Below are 20,537 nucleotides of genomic sequence, written 5' to 3' on the forward strand. Positions count from 1 at the left end.
TTCTTCTGGGGCCCGGGGAGAGGGGAAGGAGGTCTGAAGGTGCTCATAGGGGTTCTTACCAGCTCAGCCATCTCTCCCAGTATCAGGCCTCTGCCCCAAGGGCCTGCTCTGCTGTTGGGCCACCACACTTAAAGAGGTAGGGCAGGCCGCACTGTGGAGCTAGGCAGCTCTTGTGAGCTGTAACAGGCTCTTCTTTCCTGCCATTTCCCAAGTCCTTGCGGACAAAAGTAAGATGGTCAGGACTGGACTCTGGTCCCTTTATTGAGACTGAGGGGCCAGTGGGTCCATCCAAACAAAAATAAATTTCTCTCCCCAAAGCCTGCCTGCAGGCTAGGGCACCCAGCATGTCCTGGCTGGGGCCCATGGTTGTCCCCTAAACCCAGCAACGCAGGTCTGGCTCTCTTAGAGGGGCAGGATACTGGCTGCTCAGTGTCTGGAGACCCTAGGCGGAACAGAGACGGGAGTCCCAGTGGGCCCCCCACCCCCAGCACGGTTGGCCCTGATATCCACGGTCTGCGTTGGGCCCTTGGGGCTCAGTCATCCGTCAGGGTGATGACATCATACTCGATGCCCTGGTGTTGCAGCTGTTGGATGTGTTCAGGCACCGCCTCTTCCGTGCCAAATAAGCCCTGGGCTTGGGCCATGGCAGCATCAGCCACCGCTGTCAGGGGAGGGGAAAGGATGGTGAGCCCAAGGCCCCAGAAGCTAGGCCTGAGTCCCCAAGGTTGTCAGGTTCTCGCCCCATACCTGTGACGGCTGAGTGTGCCGCAGCCTCCAGTTGGGCCTGTGTGACCAGCTGCTGGCCTGGGGATACAGGCACATACTGGATCTAGAGTGGAGAAGCCAATGAGATCTGGCCTTGGAGGAGCTTGGCCTGTACCCCAGCACCCCCTGACCCCCTAAAGGCCCTACCTGGGATTCCTGAAGGAAAGGGGCCCCTTGTTCATACTGGATGTGTGTGATCTGGCCTTCCTGTACCTAGAGGGAGGAAGGCCATTCGGTGATCGAGGAGGTTGTACACTCCTCCCCTCACTTCCTGCCCCTACCCAGGCCTGGCCTACCTGGATGTGATGGCCCTCTGGAACCACAACATATTCCTGGGGGAGCAGATGCTGGACCCCATCCTGGGAGATGATGTACTGTACCTGGAGAAGGGCAGACAATAGGCAGGAGCTTAGAGTGAAGAAGACAGAGCAGGGGGCCAGGGACACCCACCATTCATGATGGCAGCTGCAGGTACAGACCCGGGAAGGGGTGGTTCCTCAAAGGGGCCTGGAGGCAGGTGGAGGGTGTGTGCTGCTGGCTGAGGTGCTCACCTGGTTGTCAGAGGTCACCAGATGCTGCACTGTTTGGCCATCCGCTGTGGTGATCTCCTGGATGTAGGTGGCTTCTTCCTGCCAGGACCAGGCCGGCTCTAGCCTCGGCTCTGTGTGCATCACCCCTCTCTGCCCCATCCTGTGACCTCCCAGCCCAGGCTCTCACCTGATTGGCCACTGTCTGTTCCTGGGCCACAATGATATGCTCCTGACCCAGTGCCTGCTGTAGCCGCTCTGAGCCCAGGACCCCGTGGCTGGACTGGAGTGCAGCTAGGCAGATAAGGAAGGGTACTCATATAGGGACTTAGGTGAACCCGGAATTGCCCTGGTCCCCACCCTGGTGTCCTGGCCTCCACCCTGGTGTCCTGGGGGCAGCTCACTGTGCAGTGTGGCCAGCGTCTCATCGTCACTGTTCAGGATGATGGTCTGGGTGGGAGTCCGGGCTGGGGTCCGGGCAGTAGGTGTCCCTGGCTTTCTCCCATCAGGGCTGTGTAGCCGCTGGATGTGGAACTTGAGGTGGCCATTCCGGTTGAAACTGAGGGGCCAGGGAAAGGCTCAGGGGCAGCCCCATCATACCTGCAGCAGCCCCCACCCCACCCACCTGTCTCCAGCCTCACCGCTGTCCACAGAGGTGGCATGCAAAAGGCTTCTCGTTGGTATGGGTCAGCATGTGCCGCCGCAGGTCCTTCTTATTCTTGGAGGCAAAGCTACACTGGCTGCACTGGTGAGGCCGCAGGCTTGAGTGTTGTGCCATGTGGGCCTGGGGAAGGGGCAGAGTCAGGGGTGCTGGCTGGGTGACAACATAGCCCCTCACCCACAGTGCTGCTGGGGAGTCTGTCCTCAGGTGGGGAGGAGTTGTGTATAAAGTGAAGCAGACTGAGACCTGGTGCTTCTGTGTGCTGAGAAGGAAACGTCATAGGTCCCATCGTGAGGTCACTTACAGATCCTGCCCCTGTTCTGACTCAGTGTACCCCCACTAAGCCTAAGATACAGGCTCAGATGAGGGAACCTCTGAAGGGCTCTTCCAGCCGGGATATTCTGGGGTTCTGGGCCCTGCTCCCTCACTGAGCTGCTGTGAGGACTCAGAGCAAGGCTACATCTGGAAATGGGAATTCCTGGGGGAAGGCCCCCACCAGAACCTGCCTTTCCCACCAACTTCCTTGCTCTGTGCGTGCTCCCTATTCTAGACAACCTGCGTTTCCCTGAGCACACCTCATGCCACCATGCCTGTGCTGCAGCCCCTAGAGACCCAGGTCGGCCAGCACCCGCACCCTGAGTCCTGTTCCCTGTGCTCTGTCATCTGCATTCTGTTCATGCCGGGGACACTGCTGGGCATGAGTCATGCTGGTTTGGTTTCCTGCCAGACTGAATGCTGAACCCTCTCGGAGTCATCTCTGACCCTAGAAGGGGGCAGAGGGCTTGGCTCGGGGTGTTCAGTTAAGGTTTATGACACGAGTGGCCGAATGAGTGCCAGGAGAGGCACAGGGGCATAGCACCTACCCGGACCTCAGGCCACTGGCGGGCACTGAAGGGACAGTCAGGACACTTGAAGGCACTAGGTCCGGCGTGGGCCCGTTTATGACTCTCCATCTCTGCACGGCCAGGGAAGGCCTCAGCACAGATCTTGCAGGAAAACTTCTTTGATGATGCCGTGGCTGCAGATGGTGGCGACGGCGGAACTCCCAGACCCAGGGCTTTGTTGGCCACAGGGGGTGGGGAAGCAGAGCCCTGGGAGTCTCCCACCCGGTGGGTCCTGGCTGGAGATGGGGGTTCAGGGCCGTCTCTGGGCAGACCCCCACACTGTAGCAGAGGCCACTTGGCTCCAGAGGCCAGGGAATCCGCATTTGGGAAGGAGATAGAGCCATCTGCAGTCAGCTGTAGGGAGATGGAGAAGCATGATACACTGATGAGGATGGGGGAAAGATGAGAAATAGGGGAGGACTGGTATCCCAAGCCTCACCTCGATGTGGTGCAGCTGGGTCCCATCGGCTGCCATGATATAGTGGGTGCCAGCTTCCTTCAGGGTGTCACTCACAACCACAGCCTGGGCTGCCTCCCCTGGGGGCTCCTCACTGTGGGCACAAAAGAGGGGAGGAATGAGTGCCAGGAAGGGATAGAAGGCCACAGAAGCCCCCTACCCCAAGAAATCATCAATGGAGGGGTGACTGCCACCACGGGTGGCCTCCCTGGCATGAACTTCATTCTGCCCCTTTCCTGCTGCACCTCGACAGTCTCTTCCAGAAACGGTGACCACAGGTCCAATGTATCATCCTGCTCAACCGTAGTAATCCTGGCTCCCTTGGAGGGTAGGGTGGGCAGAGAGCCCCAGGGGTCTGGCCAGGTGCAGCAACAGGAGGGGCCAGTGGGGGAGGCAGGGCTGGCAAGTACCCGGAGACTAGAGCACATGGCAGACACTGTGACCAGGCCACCCGAGCCTGCTGCCAGCCCAGGGACCCGGATTCTCATCCCAGGCACACACAGTGACACGTCGGTGCCTGGACGGAGGGCTTTCTCCGACTGCCCAGGACTTCAGTGAGCATACACACAGCTCTGGCCCGAACCTGCTCAGTGTAGGGGAAGCAGAGTGCAGTTCCCAGGCCTCCAGTGCCAGAGAGGAGCCTCCAGTGCCAGAGAGGAGCCTGAGCTTGCCTGCTGGGGCAGAACTGGACACCACCTTGAGGATCACCCACAACAAAAAGCATGTGACTTTAGAACCAAAGGTTCAACTCTTCACTTACTCCGGGTCTGACCTCGGGCCAGTTACTCAACGTCCCTGGCCTATTTACTCACTTGTAAAATGAGAGAAACATGGATCTCGCAAGAATGGTTTAGGTGAGTTCATAAATGTCCAGTGCCTGGAAAATCTAAGTGGCCCAAAAATAGTAGCTTCCAACCTCCTGAGAAAGCTATGACTCCCATGGCTAATTATGTTACATGTATTAGGACTTTTGCTTCCCACCAACTAGGCTCCAGTGGGCACAGCTCTTATTTGAGGCTCCCGGCATGCCTATCAATGGCTGAAGGGGGCCTTGGATGCAGCAGGTCTCACCTGTAAGGCGTGCCAGGAGCTGACGTCCCCTCCTCCATAGGGGGTGCTGTGATGACGCTGTAGCCAGTCCCACCAAACGGACCCGGTGCCAGGGTGATCTGCTGCAGGTCAGGAGCGCCTAGCTGGCTCTCTGCTGCCACGCTGCTCCCTGGCTCTGCCACGTGGAGGGTTACCACTTGTGGAGTGGCACCTGCTGGGGAAGGCTGCCCACCAGGGCATGCTAACTCTGCTTCCATGTCCTCTGACTTCACCACGGCCACCTATAACAGAATCCATGGACATTATGAGCACGGTCTGTGGTGAAGAGGCTGGTGTTCAGAGACCTTCTCTATCTCAGGGCCTAAAGGTTACCCACACTCAGGCAACCAAGTGCTGCCACCAGTCATTTGTACAACCCCAACTGTGTGTTCTTTCTAAAACACAATCAGGTTCTCCAAGCCCCACCCAGCAACTGGAAATAAACTTAACAAGACCAGGGTAGAGCAATGCTGCCCTCCAGGGGTGTTGGGCAATGTCTGAAGACAGTCTTTGGTTGTCACAATTGGAAGGGAGGTGGTATTGGCATGTAGGGGTTATTTGTCAGGGATGTGGCTAACCACCCCACAATGAGTAAGATGGCTCCTGCAACAAAGAACCATGCAGCACAAAAGGCCAAGACTGAGAAATCCTAGGATAGAGAGACAAGTGGCAAACCATTAAAAAAAAAACAAACAAACAAACAAAAAAAAAAACATGATCTCACATCTTACTCCAGGTCCGATTCAAATAGACTAAAGAAAAAAAAAAAACAAATAAATTAAAGACTCAAATGTAATAATAAAAAACTCTAAATAGGAACGCCTGGGTAGCTCAGTGGTTGAGCATATGCCTTTGGCTCAGGGCGTGACTCTGGAGTCCCAAGATCGAGTCCCGCATCGGGCTCCCTGCATGAAGCCTGCTTCTCCCTCTGCCTGTGTCTCTGGCTCTCTCTCTGTATCTCTCACGAATACATAAATCTATTTAAAAAAAAAAAAAAAGCTAAATATATGAAGAGAAAATGCAGATAAGTGTTTTTATGATCTAGGGTGGGAAGATTTTTTTCTAATCATGACAGAAAAAGATGCTAGAACCTACAGCAAAACAAACCATAAACTGAAATGAGAAAAATGTAGTAGTTAACGATTCATAGGAGAGAGAAAAGGGAAGTCTCCTTCATATACAAAGAGTTGCTGCAAAGTGATGATAACACTAATAGGGGAAGCTGGGTAGCACAGCTAGTTGAGTGTCCAACTCTTGGTTTCGGCTCGGGTCATGATCTTGGGATAGTAGGATCGGGCCTGCATGGGGCTCCGTGCTCAGTGAGGACTCTGCCTAAGGTTTCTCTTTCTGCACCCCCCCCTTCACGTGTGTGCTCTCTCAAATAAAATCCTTTTTTTTTTTCTTTAAGACTGACAATAGGAAAACGGATACATGACACAAAAAGGTAAGTCAGAGAAGAAGTAAGTGGTCTGTGAACATACAGAAAATAGTTCAATCTAATTTATGGTCACAAAATTATAAATTAAGACCATGAGGGGTACCGGCTACTCAGAGGAGCATGCCACTTTTGATCTCGGGGTTGAGTTTGAACCCTATATTGCTTGGGTGTAGAGATTACTTAATTAAAAACTTAAAAAAGAAAGGTCATGAAATATACTTCTAGGGCAGCCCGGGTGGCTCAGCAGTTTAGCGCCGCCTTCAGCCGAGGGTGTGATCCTGAAGACGCGGGATCGAGTCCCATGTCAGGCTCCCTGCATGGAGCCTGCTTCTCCCTCTGCCTGTGTCTCTGCCTCTGTGTGTGTGTGTGTGTGTCTCTCATGAATGAATAAATAAAATCTTAAAAAAAAATCTATACACACACACACACACACACACTTCTATGTGGAAGAGATTTATTAAAATTAGGGACATCCAGGGTTGGCAAAGGCATAGTAAACACGCTTCGCTCTAATGGTGGTCACAAAAAAACAACGTATCTCTGTAAGAGGCTTCATACCTTCAGACCCACCAATTCTACTTCTAGGAGGCTTTTTAACTAAAAAATGTTACGAGCACCGGAAATATATGTGTACTGAAGTACTGCCCTGATTAATGAAAAACTGGAAATAACCAACAAAGGACTGAATGAACTTACAACATCTATACGATGGAATAACATGGAGATGTAAAGTGGAAATGTCTTAGTAAGAGAGAGGAGATCTGTATGCACCTACCAGGCCATGCCTCACATACTGCGGAGTGAAGAAAAGTGGGCTGTGGATAAGCATGAATCATGTGACCCTAAATATATATATATATATATATATATTTATTTTTATTTTTTTTCTAAATATATATTTTTAAGATTTATTTAATTTAGAGAGGGACAGAGGCAGGAGGAGACAGAATCTCAAGCAGACTCTGCATACAGCATGGAGCCCGATGTGAGGCTCGATCTCATGACCCTGAAATCATGACCTGAGCCAAAACTGAGAGTCGGATGCTTAACCGATTGCACCACCTAGGCACCTCCATGATCCTATTTTTTAAGGAGCAAAATGTCTCTGTGTTACTGCGTATGTAGAGAAAACTGGAAAAATGCCTGTTAACGGGGAGGGGACGGATGTTAAGGACTTTTACTTTCTGTACAGAACATTTCCTAATGTTCATTTTGGTGGGTTTTTGTTTTTTGTTTTTTTTTACAATGTTTTTGTAATCAGAAAAAAAATGCATGAAATACTGGCATGATGACAGAACAACAGAACAGAACTTGTCCTATATATGTGGGAATCTAGAACATGATAAAGTGGACATTTCTAACCACTGGGGAAGATTATCTGATATACTGCACTGGATAACATTTGGGGGAAAAGTAGTAAAGTTAGTCCCCTACCTTTGTGCATACATCAAAAATAAATTCCCGGTGGAGTAAAGATTTAAGTGTAAAAAATGAAACCCTAAATAGAAAATACAAATGAATGTTTATATAATCTTGGGGGGGGGCGGGAAGGAGGCCTTTCTAGGGATGATATCAAAGGCAAAAACTATATAAAAGCCTGATTTAACGGTCTAAAAATGTACCAGTTCCACAATCCCCCAAAGGCGCTTAGGGAATCCTAGGAAGCTGTCCTGGTCCAACACCAGGCTCCCTCCTCCAGACTTTTGTCTGTCCTCCAGCCCCCAGGGGCACATTATTGCTCCAAGTTCTTGGAATTTATCATCTCAAACACAGATTCAGTATGTTTTCAAGAGGCTCAGAAACAGGAGGGGCTCCCAAAGCTCTCCCCAACTCTGAGGAGCATGGGAGGTGAGGAAGGGCAAGAGTGACCCCAGGTGGCAAGGAGGGAGAGGTCGTGATGGGGGCTGGGGGGGGGGGTGTTGGTGGCTAGGGATCAGCCAGGGCTCCAGGCCCGGGGATGGTGGAGCAGGAGCAAGTGCCCTGGGGGCCTCCTAGCAGTGGGAGGCATCCCAGGATGAGAGTGCTGGGCTACATGGGAAGCGGGCTCCGACCCACAGCACAGGGGGCTGCAGAGCTGGGACGCCCGAGGCGGAGCAGGGGGTGGCGCTAACCGCTTGGCCGGGCAGAGGTCGCCAGTGGCCCTCCCTGCACCGGGGATCCCCCAGGCCCACGTCTGCTCCCTCCTGGGTTTTGGTGGACTGTTTCTTGGCTCAGCGGGAGGGCCCCGAGCACGACTGGCTCCTCTCCTCCAGATGGGGTGTCAGGGCAGAGCAGATGCGGAAGGTGGCTGCGTAGGGGGGTTGGGGGGGTGGCGGCGGCTCACCTGCAGGGCTGTGCCCCCCAGCTCCCGCTGTGCACTCATGTTCAGCAGCAGATCCAAGGCCGTCTGCGTGGCCATTGCTGTCGACTCCTCAGCACCTGGGTTGAGTGAGACCTATGCCTCAGAACAGGCCACCGCCCCGCCCCCCTTCTGCCCAGCTCCCCAGGCTCCCGCCTTCCCTCAGAGCTCACCTTGCTGGTAGATGATGGTGGCCCCACCAAGGGTGTCAGGACAGAGCAGTGGGGGGGTCTCGGGTGCCTGGAAAGGTGCTGCCTCTGGGGGGATCTGCGGGGTGGGGATGTGGCCAAGCCTGAGAGGGGGCAGCTGGGATTCCAGCACGGGTGACCAAGCACCTCCTCAGGCGCTTCATATCCTCTGGCTTGTTTCATCTTCACACAACCACGTCTCAAGATATCTCTCAGCTCAGTGCTACAGATGAACTGACCGAGGCTCAGAAAAGTGGAACACTGGCTACGGTTCCACAGCTAGTAAGTAGCACAAGACTGACTCTGGAGCCTGTGTTCACCAGCACATAGAAGCGGTCCATCTTTTGGGGCACAGGAGGGGGAGACAATGTACTCGGCTATGAGACTACACTTTTCAGCCTGCCTTGCAGCTAGGAAAAGTGGGGCCTTGTGGCTAAGCAGGAGCTTCTGGTTAAGTTCGCAGGGAAGACAGATGGAGAGATGGCACGCTTCCTTTCTGCCCTTCTCCCATCCCTTCCTCCTGCTTCTTGCCTGGGATGTGGCTAGAAGGCTGGAGCTCCTGCAGCTATACTGGACCATGAGGAAACCACAAAGATGGAAGTCGTATGCCTAGGATGGCTGGGAAAAAATATTGAGAGAGCTTGGTCCCTGATGACTGACCGTGGAGCTGCCACACTAGCCCTAGGCTGCCGACCTCTGGACTCGTTTGTGAGAGAATAATAAACTATTACCACAGTTAAGCTACAGAGAGCCCATTCTCTATTCCTAGCACTGGAAAGCCACTCCCACTCTGAGCTTAGGGCTGACATATCTGCGACCGCATCTGCTCTTTACTGCAGTTGGAGAGGCAAGGACCATTCTGTTGTCCCCAGTGTGCAAATGAGGATGCTGGGGATGGGAGAGGTGATAGGACCCGGTCATCCCGGCACAGGGCCCCAAGCCCCTTCTGAATGCAGCCTGCGTGCTGAGCTTACCTCCGGAGGTGCTGGGGAGCTGGGGGGTGGTCCAGGGGCTGCACTATGCTGCTGCTTCAGCTCCTCAATCTGCTGCAGGGAGAAGAAGGGGCGACGGCGGGAAGGGGGCTCCTCAGGGTGGCGCCGCCCCCATTCCTCAAAGCTGCTGGCATGTCGGCATCGTACATGCAGGCGCAGATTCTTCTTGTGTCGTGTGCTGAAGTGGCAGTACTCACAGGCAAAGGGCTTGGCCCCTGCAGGCACAGGCGAAGGGATGCTTGGGCTTTCCCACTCCCCTTTACCATGAAGCCTTCCATGAGCCCAAGGACCTCTCCAACTGTTTCCCTCCCAGCACTTCGTCCCCAAGCTCAGGCAAGCACATGGTGCAGTTTGTTCTGGCGGGCCAGGCCAGGTGTGAACTAGGCCCCCCGGCTGCACTCACAGCCTTCCTAGCAGTATCTCATTTTCACGGCACATGACTACACACTCCTCTTATGAATCACCTCCCCCACGTAGACAGGAATCCAGCCCTCTAGTGTGTCCAATCTCCCCCAGTGTGCCCATCAGAAGGCTGGGCAGCAAGCAGGAGAAAGAATCAACTGTTTTGTCCACTTTCTGTGGGCCGAGCATGGGATGCTGCTTCTCCTACTTCACGCGCAAGGGCAGGGCCTCTGTAAACGTTTCCTGCCCAGCACCCAGCAGACAGGGCTCAGGGAACAGAGCTCACTTTTACAACCATCACTTGGTAGGTACTTCTGACTCCCCCTTTCACAGCCAGGGAAGACTCAGGGCAAGTTGGCCCACGATCATGCAGAGAAGAGCTGGCTGAGCTGAAGAGAGAGTGTGTCACCCTTAGAGGAGATTCCCTTACAACCAAGAAGCTCAGGCTGCTCTCCCCGGGGGCTGTGGCTGCGGAGCAGGAGGAAGAGGACAAAGCAGAGCCTGTGACTCGGGGCACAGTGAGCTGAGGGCCAGCCTGACCTGTGTGCTTGACAGCCACATGGGAGAGCAGGAAGTCCTCCCGGAAGGTGCGGTAGGGGCAGAAGCTGCATTTGAATGGCTTGTCACTGACATGAGACAGCTGGTGGTTCAGTAGTGCTTTCTTGTCCTCACACACAAACTCACAGAACTCGCACTTGAACCTTGGAGTGGTGAGAGGGAGGGAAGATCAGCAGTGGGCTGGGCTGAGCTGGGGTGCTCCAGTCCCAGGGGCCTTCTTGGGAATATACCTGCGGTTGGCAACAGCCTGGATGTGTGTGAGCAGGTGCATCTTAAAGGTGTAGCGTTTCTTAAAGGACTTTCCACACTGTGAGGAACAGAGTGAGTTAGATGGGGGATTGCCCAGGGTGACCCTCCATCCTGCCCCCAGCCCTTGGCCCCACCCACCTTGTCACACATGTGGGGCTTCTCCGTGCTGTGTGTCTTCATGTGCTGTGTGAGTCTCTTCTGCATCGGGTAGACACGGCCACACACAGGGCAAGGGAAGGAGCTCAGCTTGGGGGTCTGGGATGGGACAAGAAGGGACCAGATGAAGAAAGAAGGGGAGGAGAGAGGGTGAGACCTTACCTCCTGCCTCCACCCTGACAAGCAGCCCTCAAGCAGACTTCTTTCCCCAGGCCCAGACTCACCGGATCTGGTCTCTTCTTCCTGGGGGAGAAAGGCATAGGAGTCAGACCACTGCTTCCCCAAGCCCACCTCAGACCTTCTCACACAGACCAGACCCAGTCTCAGCCCTGAGTGTCCCTATTGTCTGACCAAGCCCTTCTCTTCACAACAGGGTTTCTCTAAGTAGAATTCACTAGGAAATGCTAGGAGGCATGCTGTAAATAAATTCTGGAATGGTGCTTTCCTCCTTCATCACAAAATAAAATGTGCACTGTAAAGGCCATAAGAAGTCCTGCATAAAAAAAAAAAAAAAAAAAAAAAAAGAAGTCCTGCAGAAAAGAGCTGGTGAACCAGGTGTTCTATCTGGTGTCCCCAATCTTACTTCCCCCTGCCCAACTTTTTAAAAGAAAACCCATAAGCATCTTGGAGTTCAGGCTTTCCTGAAAGCACAGTTTGAAAGTCAGTGTCCTCATGGACTCCACCTCTGCTCACACAGCGCCCCAAGCGGAGTGAGCTCTTTCCTAAAGCTGAGTTGATTTACTGAGCTTTAGCTACACGATTCCCTTCCATCCTTTCAACAATGACCATACCTACCTCACAAAGCGCATAGCAGGGAAGAGACTGAACAAGAGCCCCCAGAAGCCCTGCTACTGCTCTAAGCCAAGCAAGCTGGGATGAATGGCCTATCTTTCTGATGTCTGTAATGTGCTGCCAATGGGGTGGCCCAGGGCAGGTGCTCAGCAAGGGGGAAATGCGGTTGTGCTGGGCCTCTACGTCCCACTCTGACCTGTATACACCCCTGCATGCACTGACCGGTCTCGACTGTGCACAGCTGCGTGCCGGACCACATCCTTCCGGTAGACACTGGTATAGCTGCATTCGTCACACTTGTAGGGCTTACTGCCCACGTGATTGAACATGTGCTCCTAGGACAGAGGTAAATGGGGTCGTGGGCTGGGGTTGGCTTCCCTTGCTCCCCCAACCTGCACCCAAAGTCTTAGAGCTGCTGTGGGAGCAAGTTCCAGAACAAAGGAGTACTATAGGGGCCAGAGCCTATTAGGGCTGGGCCCTCTCCCCAGCAAGGGTATCTACTCTGCACCAGGCCCTGTGCTGGCTCACCATCTGATAGAGGCAGAAACAGGTTCGGAAGGAAGTAACCTTGGCCCCAAGTGACCTTGTGAATGGCAGAGCTTGGAGTCAAATCCAAGTAGCACGGCTCCAGAGCCTTCACTCTCCTGGGGCAGGGTTCTAGAGAACAACTTCTAGGTCATGGGGCCCTGTGTGAGGGAGGATGTACCGTGTGCTGAAAGCTTAGGGGCTCTGGCCTGTGCTTCAGGTAGCCCCTATCCCATGATGGCCAACTCTCTACCTTACTTTGGCCAGGCCAAGCCAGTTTCCTGGGTCAGTAAAATGGGGCTATTGATACCTACAATCACTTTGGGTTGTGTGAGCATGAAACTCAAGCAGGCCTACAAGGCCCGGGTACTGAATAAAAAATGGCCTAGAGTGGCAGCAAGCCCACTGGCACTTTTGGGTAATTGATATAAAAAGGAATGCCTTTCTTGAGACACATTACTGCCATCTACTGGAAAACTTTCTAACATACTGAATTAGATAAAACCAGTTGTACTGCCATCTGCTGTGAAGTGCAGTGTGTCTGTGTGTGTGTGTGAAGCAAATCTATGCTGTCTGCAATGTGCAGAGCACCTCTGATGACATGGCACCACTGTGCAGTGTGCAGCCTGCACAAGTGCCCAAGGCGCTGCCTGAACTCCTTCAGCACACCAGCGGCACACCATGTAAGGTGCCTGGCAAAGGGGCAGGAAGGTGCTAGCCAATGGCCTGTGAACTCCATTCCCTTTGGCACTGCCTGCCAGCCATCATCTTTCTATCCTAGTGCTGCACCCCGCCCCCCACCCCACCCGTTGCCTACCTTGAGTGAAGACCAGCGGCGGGAGCGGTAGCTACACTGCAGACACCTGAAGAGCTGGGGGTCCCCGGCCTCGTGGGAGTTGACGTGGAAGCGCAGGTCCTCGTGGGACAGGAAGCGGGAGCCGCAGATGCGGCACAGGAAAGGTCTCAGGAGGGGTTTGGGAGACTTGTAATAATACCTGCCAGGAGGGCGTTGGGGAGAGGTCTGGCTGGGCTGCGCTGCCAACCATTTCCCCTCCCCTTATCCAGGCTCCCTGTGCCACATACTTGCGGTATTTCTTGCCCAGGAAACGCCTGGAGGGCCGGCCGCGGCGGCGGCGGGGCAGAGCGTCAGGCTCATCTGGGCAGGAGGGTGCTGCGTTCTCCGCATCCGACTGGCTCACACCAGGGTCCACAGGGGCCCTATCAGCCTTGCCCAGGGCAGCCAGGCATCCTGGACCCGAGGAGCTGGGTGCTTCGGGGTCTGGGGGCTCTGGAGGGCTCTGTCCGCTCTGGGAACTCACCAGAGGTTCCCCTTCCACACCTGCCACGGACATGGGCACGAATTAGCCACAGACACACCAAGACAGATGTGGACAAGTGTGCCAGAGGCCAGCCAAAATATTTCCTCAAACACGGTCACAGGCTCCCGATGGGCACTTCAGGTCATGGGACAGACGCAGTGGCCTGAAGTTAGAGGGCAGTGTGGACACAAGCCCTCCTACAGTTGGCCTGTTGCTGGCACAGGACAACTTACACATGACAGTCTGCAGTAGCAGCAAGAGCTGGGGACTTCCCTGTCAAGAGACCCACATGCTAACTCAGCTCAGACACTGGGCTCCTGTGCATCCTTGGGCAAAGCCACCGCCCTGAGTCTCATTTTCTGTCAAGTGGAGATGATACCTGCTGTGCTAGTGATCTCATGGAACATTCTAGGGCCTGGGAGTAACAGCAGGGACTTTAACACTGCTTTTCCCTAGGGAGGCTGGGAGGCTGGAGAGCAGACGAGAGGAAGGGAGGAGACATCACATCACTGTACACACTCAAAACGTTTAAAAGTCTGAACAATCTGAATGTGTTACCTATTCAAAAACATCAACAGAAAAAAAAATCTACAGTATTCCAGTGTAATGTTTTAAAAATTAAAAGTGATCTACACAATGCCAATGACATCTGCTTCTTGATGGGGGAGGGGGGTACTGGCTATACAGGTGTATTGCCCTCATCAAAATTTCCTAAGGATTATGTGTATTTTCCCATAAAGATCTTAACAATAAGTTATTTTAAGACGCCTGGGTGGCTCAGTCACTTAAGTACCTGCCTTCAGCTCAGGTCATGATCTCAGGGTCCTGGGAACGAGCCTGCGTTAGGCTCTCTGCTTGGCGGGGAGTCCGCTTCTCCCTCTACCCCTTCTTCCCCCAGCTCGTGCTTTCTCCCATGCTCTCTCTCTCAAATAAAATCTTAAAATAAAAATTTATTTATTTATTTTTTTTTTTAATTTTTTATTTATTTATGATAGTCACAGAGAGAGAGAGAGAGAGAGAGAGAAGCAGAGACATAGGCAGAGGGAGAAGCAGGCTCCATGCACTGGGAGCCTGATGTGGGATTCGATCCCGGGTCTCCAGGATCGTGCCCTGGGCCAAAGGCAGGCGCCAAACCGCTGCGCCACCCAGGGATCCCTTAAAATAAAAATTTAATAATCTCCCCCAAACTGCATATACAAAAACAGCTAATATGTGATTTTGTATGTATTTACACCTTAAAGAACTCGTGAAAGACAGGTGCAATCATCTCCATTCATAATAAAGGAAGAGGGGATTCAAGAGGCAAAGTACCATGCTCTGATTCACACAGCTAGTAGGTGGCAGAGCCTTCATGCCCACGGGGCTTTCTCCTCCCCTGCCTGTAATACTCCAAGCCAGTGCTCCCTGGACAGTTTCAGGCCTCAGACTTGATGTCATTTCGGCAGTCATACTTAAAACTTATCTTCTTAGTTCAGTTATAAAGATTCAAACTTCTGTGCTGTGACACCTTGCCATTGAGAAGTCTTGTCACAAAGCTGATGTATCACTTCTTAACTCAGGGTTTCTCGAGCTTGGTCTGAGAAGGCTGTATGAGGAGGCCTGCAGGGCCCCCTGGTTTGTTATATGCTGCCCTGTATGGCACACTCAGTCTCCAACGCTCTATAGGAAGAAGTAGGGAATGAGGCCACCATTCAGCCCCACTCACACAACCCCACCTATGACCAACTCTCACCATCTGGGAGGTCCGAGGTCTCTAGGCGAGGCAGTTTCCGAGGCCGGCCAGGTCTCCTTCTCGGTCTTGGAGTACTGGGAGTAGGGCGCTGGGGCCGTAGCTGCCGGCCCCGGGGCTCATCCTCAGCTGGATTGTAGTCACTGTCCTCTGTGGGGACCACATGAGAAGGTTGTGGGCATCAACCCTGACCCCTAACCGGGTTTCCCTGGGAAGAGGCCCTCTTCCCATCCCTGCCTACTTCCCCTCCAAGCTCACCAACCAGTAATGCCTCCTCCAGAAAGCCCTCCTGGTCTCCCCCTGGCTGACTATGAACGCCTCTCTCCAAGCCCCTGCAATCCTTTCTCTGCACCCTTCCTGACTCTGACCACTAACTCAGACAGCACCACTGTGTTAACTAGAAAAAGATGCCCCTTCCTTAAGACACTTTATAGCCACTGTTAGAAAATAGTTGGAATAAACATTCAAACCTACAACTCTGACAACCATGCTATTCAGTGCAAGAGCCACTAGCCATGTGTCACTATCAAGCACTGTGTGTGATCTACATTGAGACACTGGATTTCAAAAAACTAGTATTAAAAAAGAAAGTAAAATAACCTGCTGATAATTATGATTAAGCTTAATCTTTCAACCTTTTTACGTATAGTTACAAGAAAAAAATGCATGTGTGGCTTGTATTCTATTTCTGTCGGACAAGTGTGAATGTGGCCCTCTTAGATGTGGTGCTCTTTTTTAGTGCACAGCCTGCACAGCTGTACACAGAGGTCCTGACCTCAGAGCCCCAACTCCTGTCTTATACTGGAGGCACCCACACGCCTGAATCTGTGCCAGGTCCTCTTTCCCAGCCCTCCACATGGGCCAGAGGGAACTCAGTATTTGAAGATGGCTATGGCGGTAGTACGCCTGGGAGCCAAGGTGGCCTACCCTCTAGGTCATCAATGGCGCCGGCGTCGATGATGTCATCATCATCTTCCTCCTCTGGCCCCTCTTCCTCCTGGGTCTTGGCTGAGGTGCCCCATTTCCGCAGACGCCCCTTCTTTCCAGCCGCAGCTGCTGCTGCTGTGAAGATCAGAGAAGCTTGCCATGTCTGGCTCTCGGCACCCACCCCCACCGCGCAGCGTCAGCCAGTCAGTCAGTGCACCTGGTCGGAAGTGACGCTCCCGCATATGGCGCAACAACGTGGCTTTGGTGCTGCTCCGGTACTGGCACATCTTGCACTTGAATTGCTGTACCACCACCACCTCCATCATGGCCTCCAGGCTCTGCAGGTCTGGCTCCTCGGTGCCAGAGCCTGGGGGCGGCTGCGCCGGGGAGCTGGGCCTACCCCGTGCTTCCTCAGGGGGCTCTAGGCACGTGGATGTGGGGCCATCAGCCAGGGCCTCGATGGCTGCCAGGCTGTGAGCCAAGGTGGAACTGGACATTGGCGAAGCCATGGGGGCACCTGGTGGTGGGTGAGGGAATCAGAGAGAAGGGAAGGCAAGGGGAAGGTGGGCCATGATCAACAGCTGCCCCTCCCAGGGAGGTCCAGGGATCCAGGAACCCAAATCCCCACCAGAATGACTGGGGAAACGGGCCCAGAGCAGTGGACAACCTGCCAAGATCACACAGTGAGTTTATACAGAGCCCCCTCACCCACTGCAGGGCTCCCTGGGTCTTACCATCATCTGGGCCCTGCAGGATCAGGTACCGTGCAGTCTCGGCCCCACCATCCTCAGCACTGGTTACGGTGATACAGCCTGGGCAGAAATGTGGGGAGCTGACGATGACAACTGTTACTGTCCACATTCACAGCCAACTATGAACCAGCTGTACTACCCACCGAGCCTCACTTGCATCCTGTCCCTGCTTGTGCACCGTCACCCAGAGCAGGACTGTCGGGATGTCTGGTGGGACACGCTGGCCCAGCACCCGGCCTAGTCACGCAGGAGCCATGGCTACCCCTGCCACCCTACCTCTGACCACTAAAACCTGGAGAGTCCCCCTCCCCATCTCCAAACCTCCCCAAAGTCATAGGCCTAGCCCCTGCATCACTTTCTCAGGGTTGACTTCCCACACCACCCCAGGGCTTTTCGAAGTCTATGGCCTTTACACACACCATTGATAACCCAGGATGCAGGCGGTAATTATGAATACAGACTCTGGAGTCAGAGTATCTGAGCTCATGGCCCAACACTTGCTGGTCACAGTGGGTTCTCATCTAGACTGTGAGGATAATAGCACCTACTTTTTTGGGGTCACCAAGGAACTCGTGAAATACTATATATAAAGTGCTCAGGACAGACCCCAGTACAAAATAAGGTACTATTGTTTCTGTGTTTATTCAGCATTTATCACATGCCAGGTATTATACCGCACCATTTCATCAAATCCTCACCTCATTCTCTGCTACAAGATAGGGGCTACTATTCCCATGTTCCACATTTGGAATGCTACAGTTATTTGCCTAAGTTTGCACAGCTGGTTCTGCTGGACCTCACAGGAAAACCCACGGGCTGACTCTTGCTGCCCTCTGCCCTAACTCACTCGGGATTAGGTCTGGCCCAATGGTGGACTCGATGATCTTGTCAATGGCTGAGCCCAGGTCTGAGGAAGAAGCCGTGCAGTCGGACACCAGCATGTTGGGGTCTGGGAGTGCGCTGGAGTGCACCAGGGCTGGGGGACCACCTGTCACCCCTGCCACTGGCCCACGGGACACAGAAGATGAATCAGGCAGGTACCCGTGGGGCAGAGGGTCTGTGCTGGAGCTGCTCTCAGATACTTCTTCCTGGATGATAGGAAACAGGGAGAGAGGAATTTTAGGAGTCAGGGATGGTACAAGGCAGGTTGTTACCCACTAGACAGAGCTCCCGGGCCCTCAGACATGGTGAATGGTGCCATCCACACGTCAGCCTCACTGATGACCAGCAGATGCCCTCTAGTCACAGAGCCACCAAAGAACAAGTTCCAGGGTCCCCAGCTCTGGTCAGGTAAGAGGCCCCGTAATCCCCATACCCACACAACAGCCTGACAGAACTATTTTCACTGGGCTTTTGTTTTTTAAAGGTTTTTATTTATTTATTCATGAAAAACCCGAAGAGAGAGGCAGAGACACAGGCAGAGGAAGAAGCTGGCTCCATACAGGGAGCCCAACATGGGACTTGATCTGGGACTCCAGGATCACGCCCTGGGCCATAGGCAGGTGCCAAACCGCTGAGCCACCCAGGGATCCCAGGTCCATCTCTGTTCAATTAACGAAACCCTTGGACCCCAAAATGGGGTCCATCTTTGGGCAGCTCTAGAACATGAGGTCTTGGAAGTCATTATCTTGCAGGTAATAACAATGGTAATGGCTAATACTTACTGAGTACGTACTATGCGTGCTAGGCACTGTTTTATTAATGCTTTGCGTGTATTAATCCTCACAAAACCCCTACTGAGGCAGATATATTTATCATTCCGTCTTTACAGATGAGAAAACTGAGAGCTAGAAATGAGGTAGCTTGTCCAAGATTACAGAGCCAGGAGATGACAGCGTTACAGAACGTGTCCAAGAGTACTCCCTCTGAGGCAAGTATTCCTGCTCCATTTTACAGAGAGAAGAATGAGGCCCAAAGAGGTCTCCCGGTGAATCGGAGGCAGAGCCAAGCCTTGAACCAGGGTACCTGCATTCTCAAAGAGTGAGGACAGTGGGTAGTGGAGTGGGGAAGACCACGGCTCAGATCTGAATCGTGGCTCTGCCGGCTCCCTGTGCCTCGGTTTCCTTCCCTATAAGATGTGCAAGAGTGATATATACGTGCCTTACTAGGTCTCAGACTTAAATGAGAAAAATCCACGCTAGGGGCTTGGCAGGGTGCCTGACGGGCCGTAAACCAAAAACAACTATCAGTTGCAAGCCAGCCTCTCCGGCTGCTTCCCTCGGCTGCCAGGCAAGCCGCCTGCGGTCCCCGCCTCCACCCACGCCGGCCAGCACGGTCCATACCAGAGAGCCGCAGCCTCGGTCAGAGCTTTGCCCCACGCCGGAGTCGTCGGCCTCCGCCGGCCCCGGAGCGGCCGCGGCGTCGCTGCTGTCTGCCGACACCGCTTCAGAGGTGCCCACGCCCAGGCCGCTCTCAGAGGGCTCCTCGGGCCGGCCAGGCCCCGGGGCCGCGTCGCTGCTGCTCTCCACCTCGTTCTCCTCCATGGGCTCGGGGGGCCGCCCGACAGGGAGGCGCAGGGGCTGGCTCCTTCACTCTGCGGGAAGAGGCGACGCGGGCTGGACCTGGAACAGGTGGGCCTCCTCCCCGGCCCACCCAGCTGCGCCCGTGTGCCCATTCCGCAGGTGCAAAGACTGAGTCTCCGCCGAGGAGGGGCTTTCCCGTGTGCGGAGACAGGAGCCCCGGGGAAAACTGGACCGAGAAGGCTGGCCTCCCGATCTAGAGCCTTCCCCATCCCCGGGAGGGCGGTCAATGGCCGGTAATCTTGACCCTCCTCGTCTCCCCTCCGTAATTCCCGCAGCGTGGTTCGCCCTAAGAGCGCGCTCGGGCCGGGCTCGGCGGCTCAGCCCTTCGGCCCCCGAGTCCCCCCGGGCGCAGGGTCGGTGGTACAGCCCGCAGGCCCCCCGGGTCAGTGGCTCGCTCCCCCCTCCCCTGGCTCCCATGCGGAGGGGGCTGACAGCGACGGTCCCGGGGCCTGGCGACTCGGGGCTGTCCCCGGCGCTGCCTGCGCTCCAGGCCCGACGCCATCTTGCGGCGGCGCCGGGTTTCCGCTCAGGCAAGTGCGAGAGCGACTAAAGGGCCTGGGACCCCGGGGCCCTGTTCGGACAGCCCCGCCGGCCCGGGAGCTCGCCGCCGGCTCTCTCCGCAGCGTGGCCCCACTTCGCGGCCGCGTGCAGTGGGGCGATCTGACTGTACCCGATGCTCACCCGACGCTTTCGTCGCCGCGCGCCTCTCCGACTCCGGCATCGACGAGGTCGCCATCCTCTTCCCCCCTCTGCGGAGGGACCCGTCGGCCCACCGTAGGCCGGGACTACTTCCTACGCCGACCCGGAGAAAGACAACTTTCCGGCGTGTCAGAAGGTCCTCCTGAGGCCTCAGAACCATGGTCCAGTCCGGAGAGAGTCTAGAATTTTATACGTCGCCAAGCACGGGCGGCAGAATCCGCTATGGGTCGGGAACTACTTTCTCTCTTGGCGGAGGGCTACACTGGAAGTGGTTTGTGACGTCAAGGCTGGGTCCCTTCCCCGGGCCGCAGGGTTGGGCGCGGCTAAGGCTGCCCCACGGCCCGGGGGCGTGGCCAGGAGGGGGCGTGGCCCTCGGGGCGTGGCCACGCCCCCTCCCGGAACTGCTCTCGGGAGTGTGCGGCGCCCGGGGCGCTCTGCCTCGGCCGGAGAGGAATAAACAGTATTAGTCATTTCACCTGTCTCAGGACTGGTGACTTAACTCTCTTATCGAGCCTGATCGAATCCTTCCCGATTAGGTCTGATGTATCCTGGGAGGAGGGGAGCATAT

At 54.6% G+C, this 20,537-nt stretch overlaps 1 protein-coding gene across 4 annotated transcripts; it reads right to left on the minus strand.

Moving 5' to 3' along the window:
* Nucleotides 1-243: 243 nt before the first annotated feature.
* On the minus strand, nt 244-20,270 carry ZNF335 (zinc finger protein 335). Of its 4 annotated transcripts, none has more exons than XR_012018638.1 (28): nt 19,952-20,270; nt 19,031-19,281; nt 17,596-17,836; nt 16,731-16,808; nt 16,214-16,513; nt 15,997-16,131; nt 15,073-15,219; nt 13,105-13,360; nt 12,839-13,016; nt 11,719-11,831; nt 10,929-10,947; nt 10,687-10,803; nt 10,530-10,606; nt 10,282-10,442; nt 9,322-9,554; nt 8,333-8,426; nt 8,145-8,239; nt 4,366-4,625; nt 3,277-3,388; nt 2,817-3,191; nt 1,934-2,076; nt 1,697-1,851; nt 1,483-1,586; nt 1,317-1,390; nt 1,062-1,145; nt 913-978; nt 748-829; nt 244-661 (listed from the first exon to the last, which is right to left on the minus strand). XR_012018638.1 is itself a non-coding variant. In XM_072801243.1 (28 exons), exons 2-28 carry the CDS (start codon nt 19,229-19,231, stop codon nt 534-536), a joined length of 4,029 nt encoding a protein of 1,342 aa, XP_072657344.1. In that variant the 5' UTR covers nt 19,232-19,281; nt 19,952-20,264; the 3' UTR covers nt 244-533. The 4 variants fall into 4 exon arrangements, 3 of the variants coding, with proteins under 3 accessions (XP_072657344.1, XP_072657341.1, XP_072657342.1); XM_072801243.1 differs by having other exon boundaries at nt 1,317-1,394; nt 15,997-16,128; nt 19,952-20,264; XM_072801240.1 differs by having other exon boundaries at nt 1,317-1,394; nt 19,952-20,263.
* Nucleotides 20,271-20,537: the final 267 nt, after the last annotated feature.

Source organism: Canis lupus, chromosome 26 (assembly GCF_048164855.1).
Source record: "Canis lupus baileyi chromosome 26, mCanLup2.hap1, whole genome shotgun sequence".
Classification (NCBI taxonomy): domain Eukaryota; kingdom Metazoa; phylum Chordata; class Mammalia; order Carnivora; family Canidae; genus Canis; species Canis lupus.

Excerpts from the sequence above, each read along its gene's own strand:
- ZNF335 (XM_072801240.1), bottom strand. The coding sequence starts at position 19,231 with ATGGAGGAGAACGAGGTGGAGAGCAGCAGCGACGCGGCCCCGGGGCCT. Across the intron at positions 2,077-2,816 it reads GCCAGTGGCCTGAGGTCCGG|GCCCACATGGCACAACACTC; the intron begins GTAGGTGCTATG and ends CCCCTTCCCCAG. Across the intron at positions 1,587-1,696 it reads GACGCTGGCCACACTGCACA|CTGCACTCCAGTCCAGCCAC; the intron begins GTGAGCTGCCCC and ends TTATCTGCCTAG.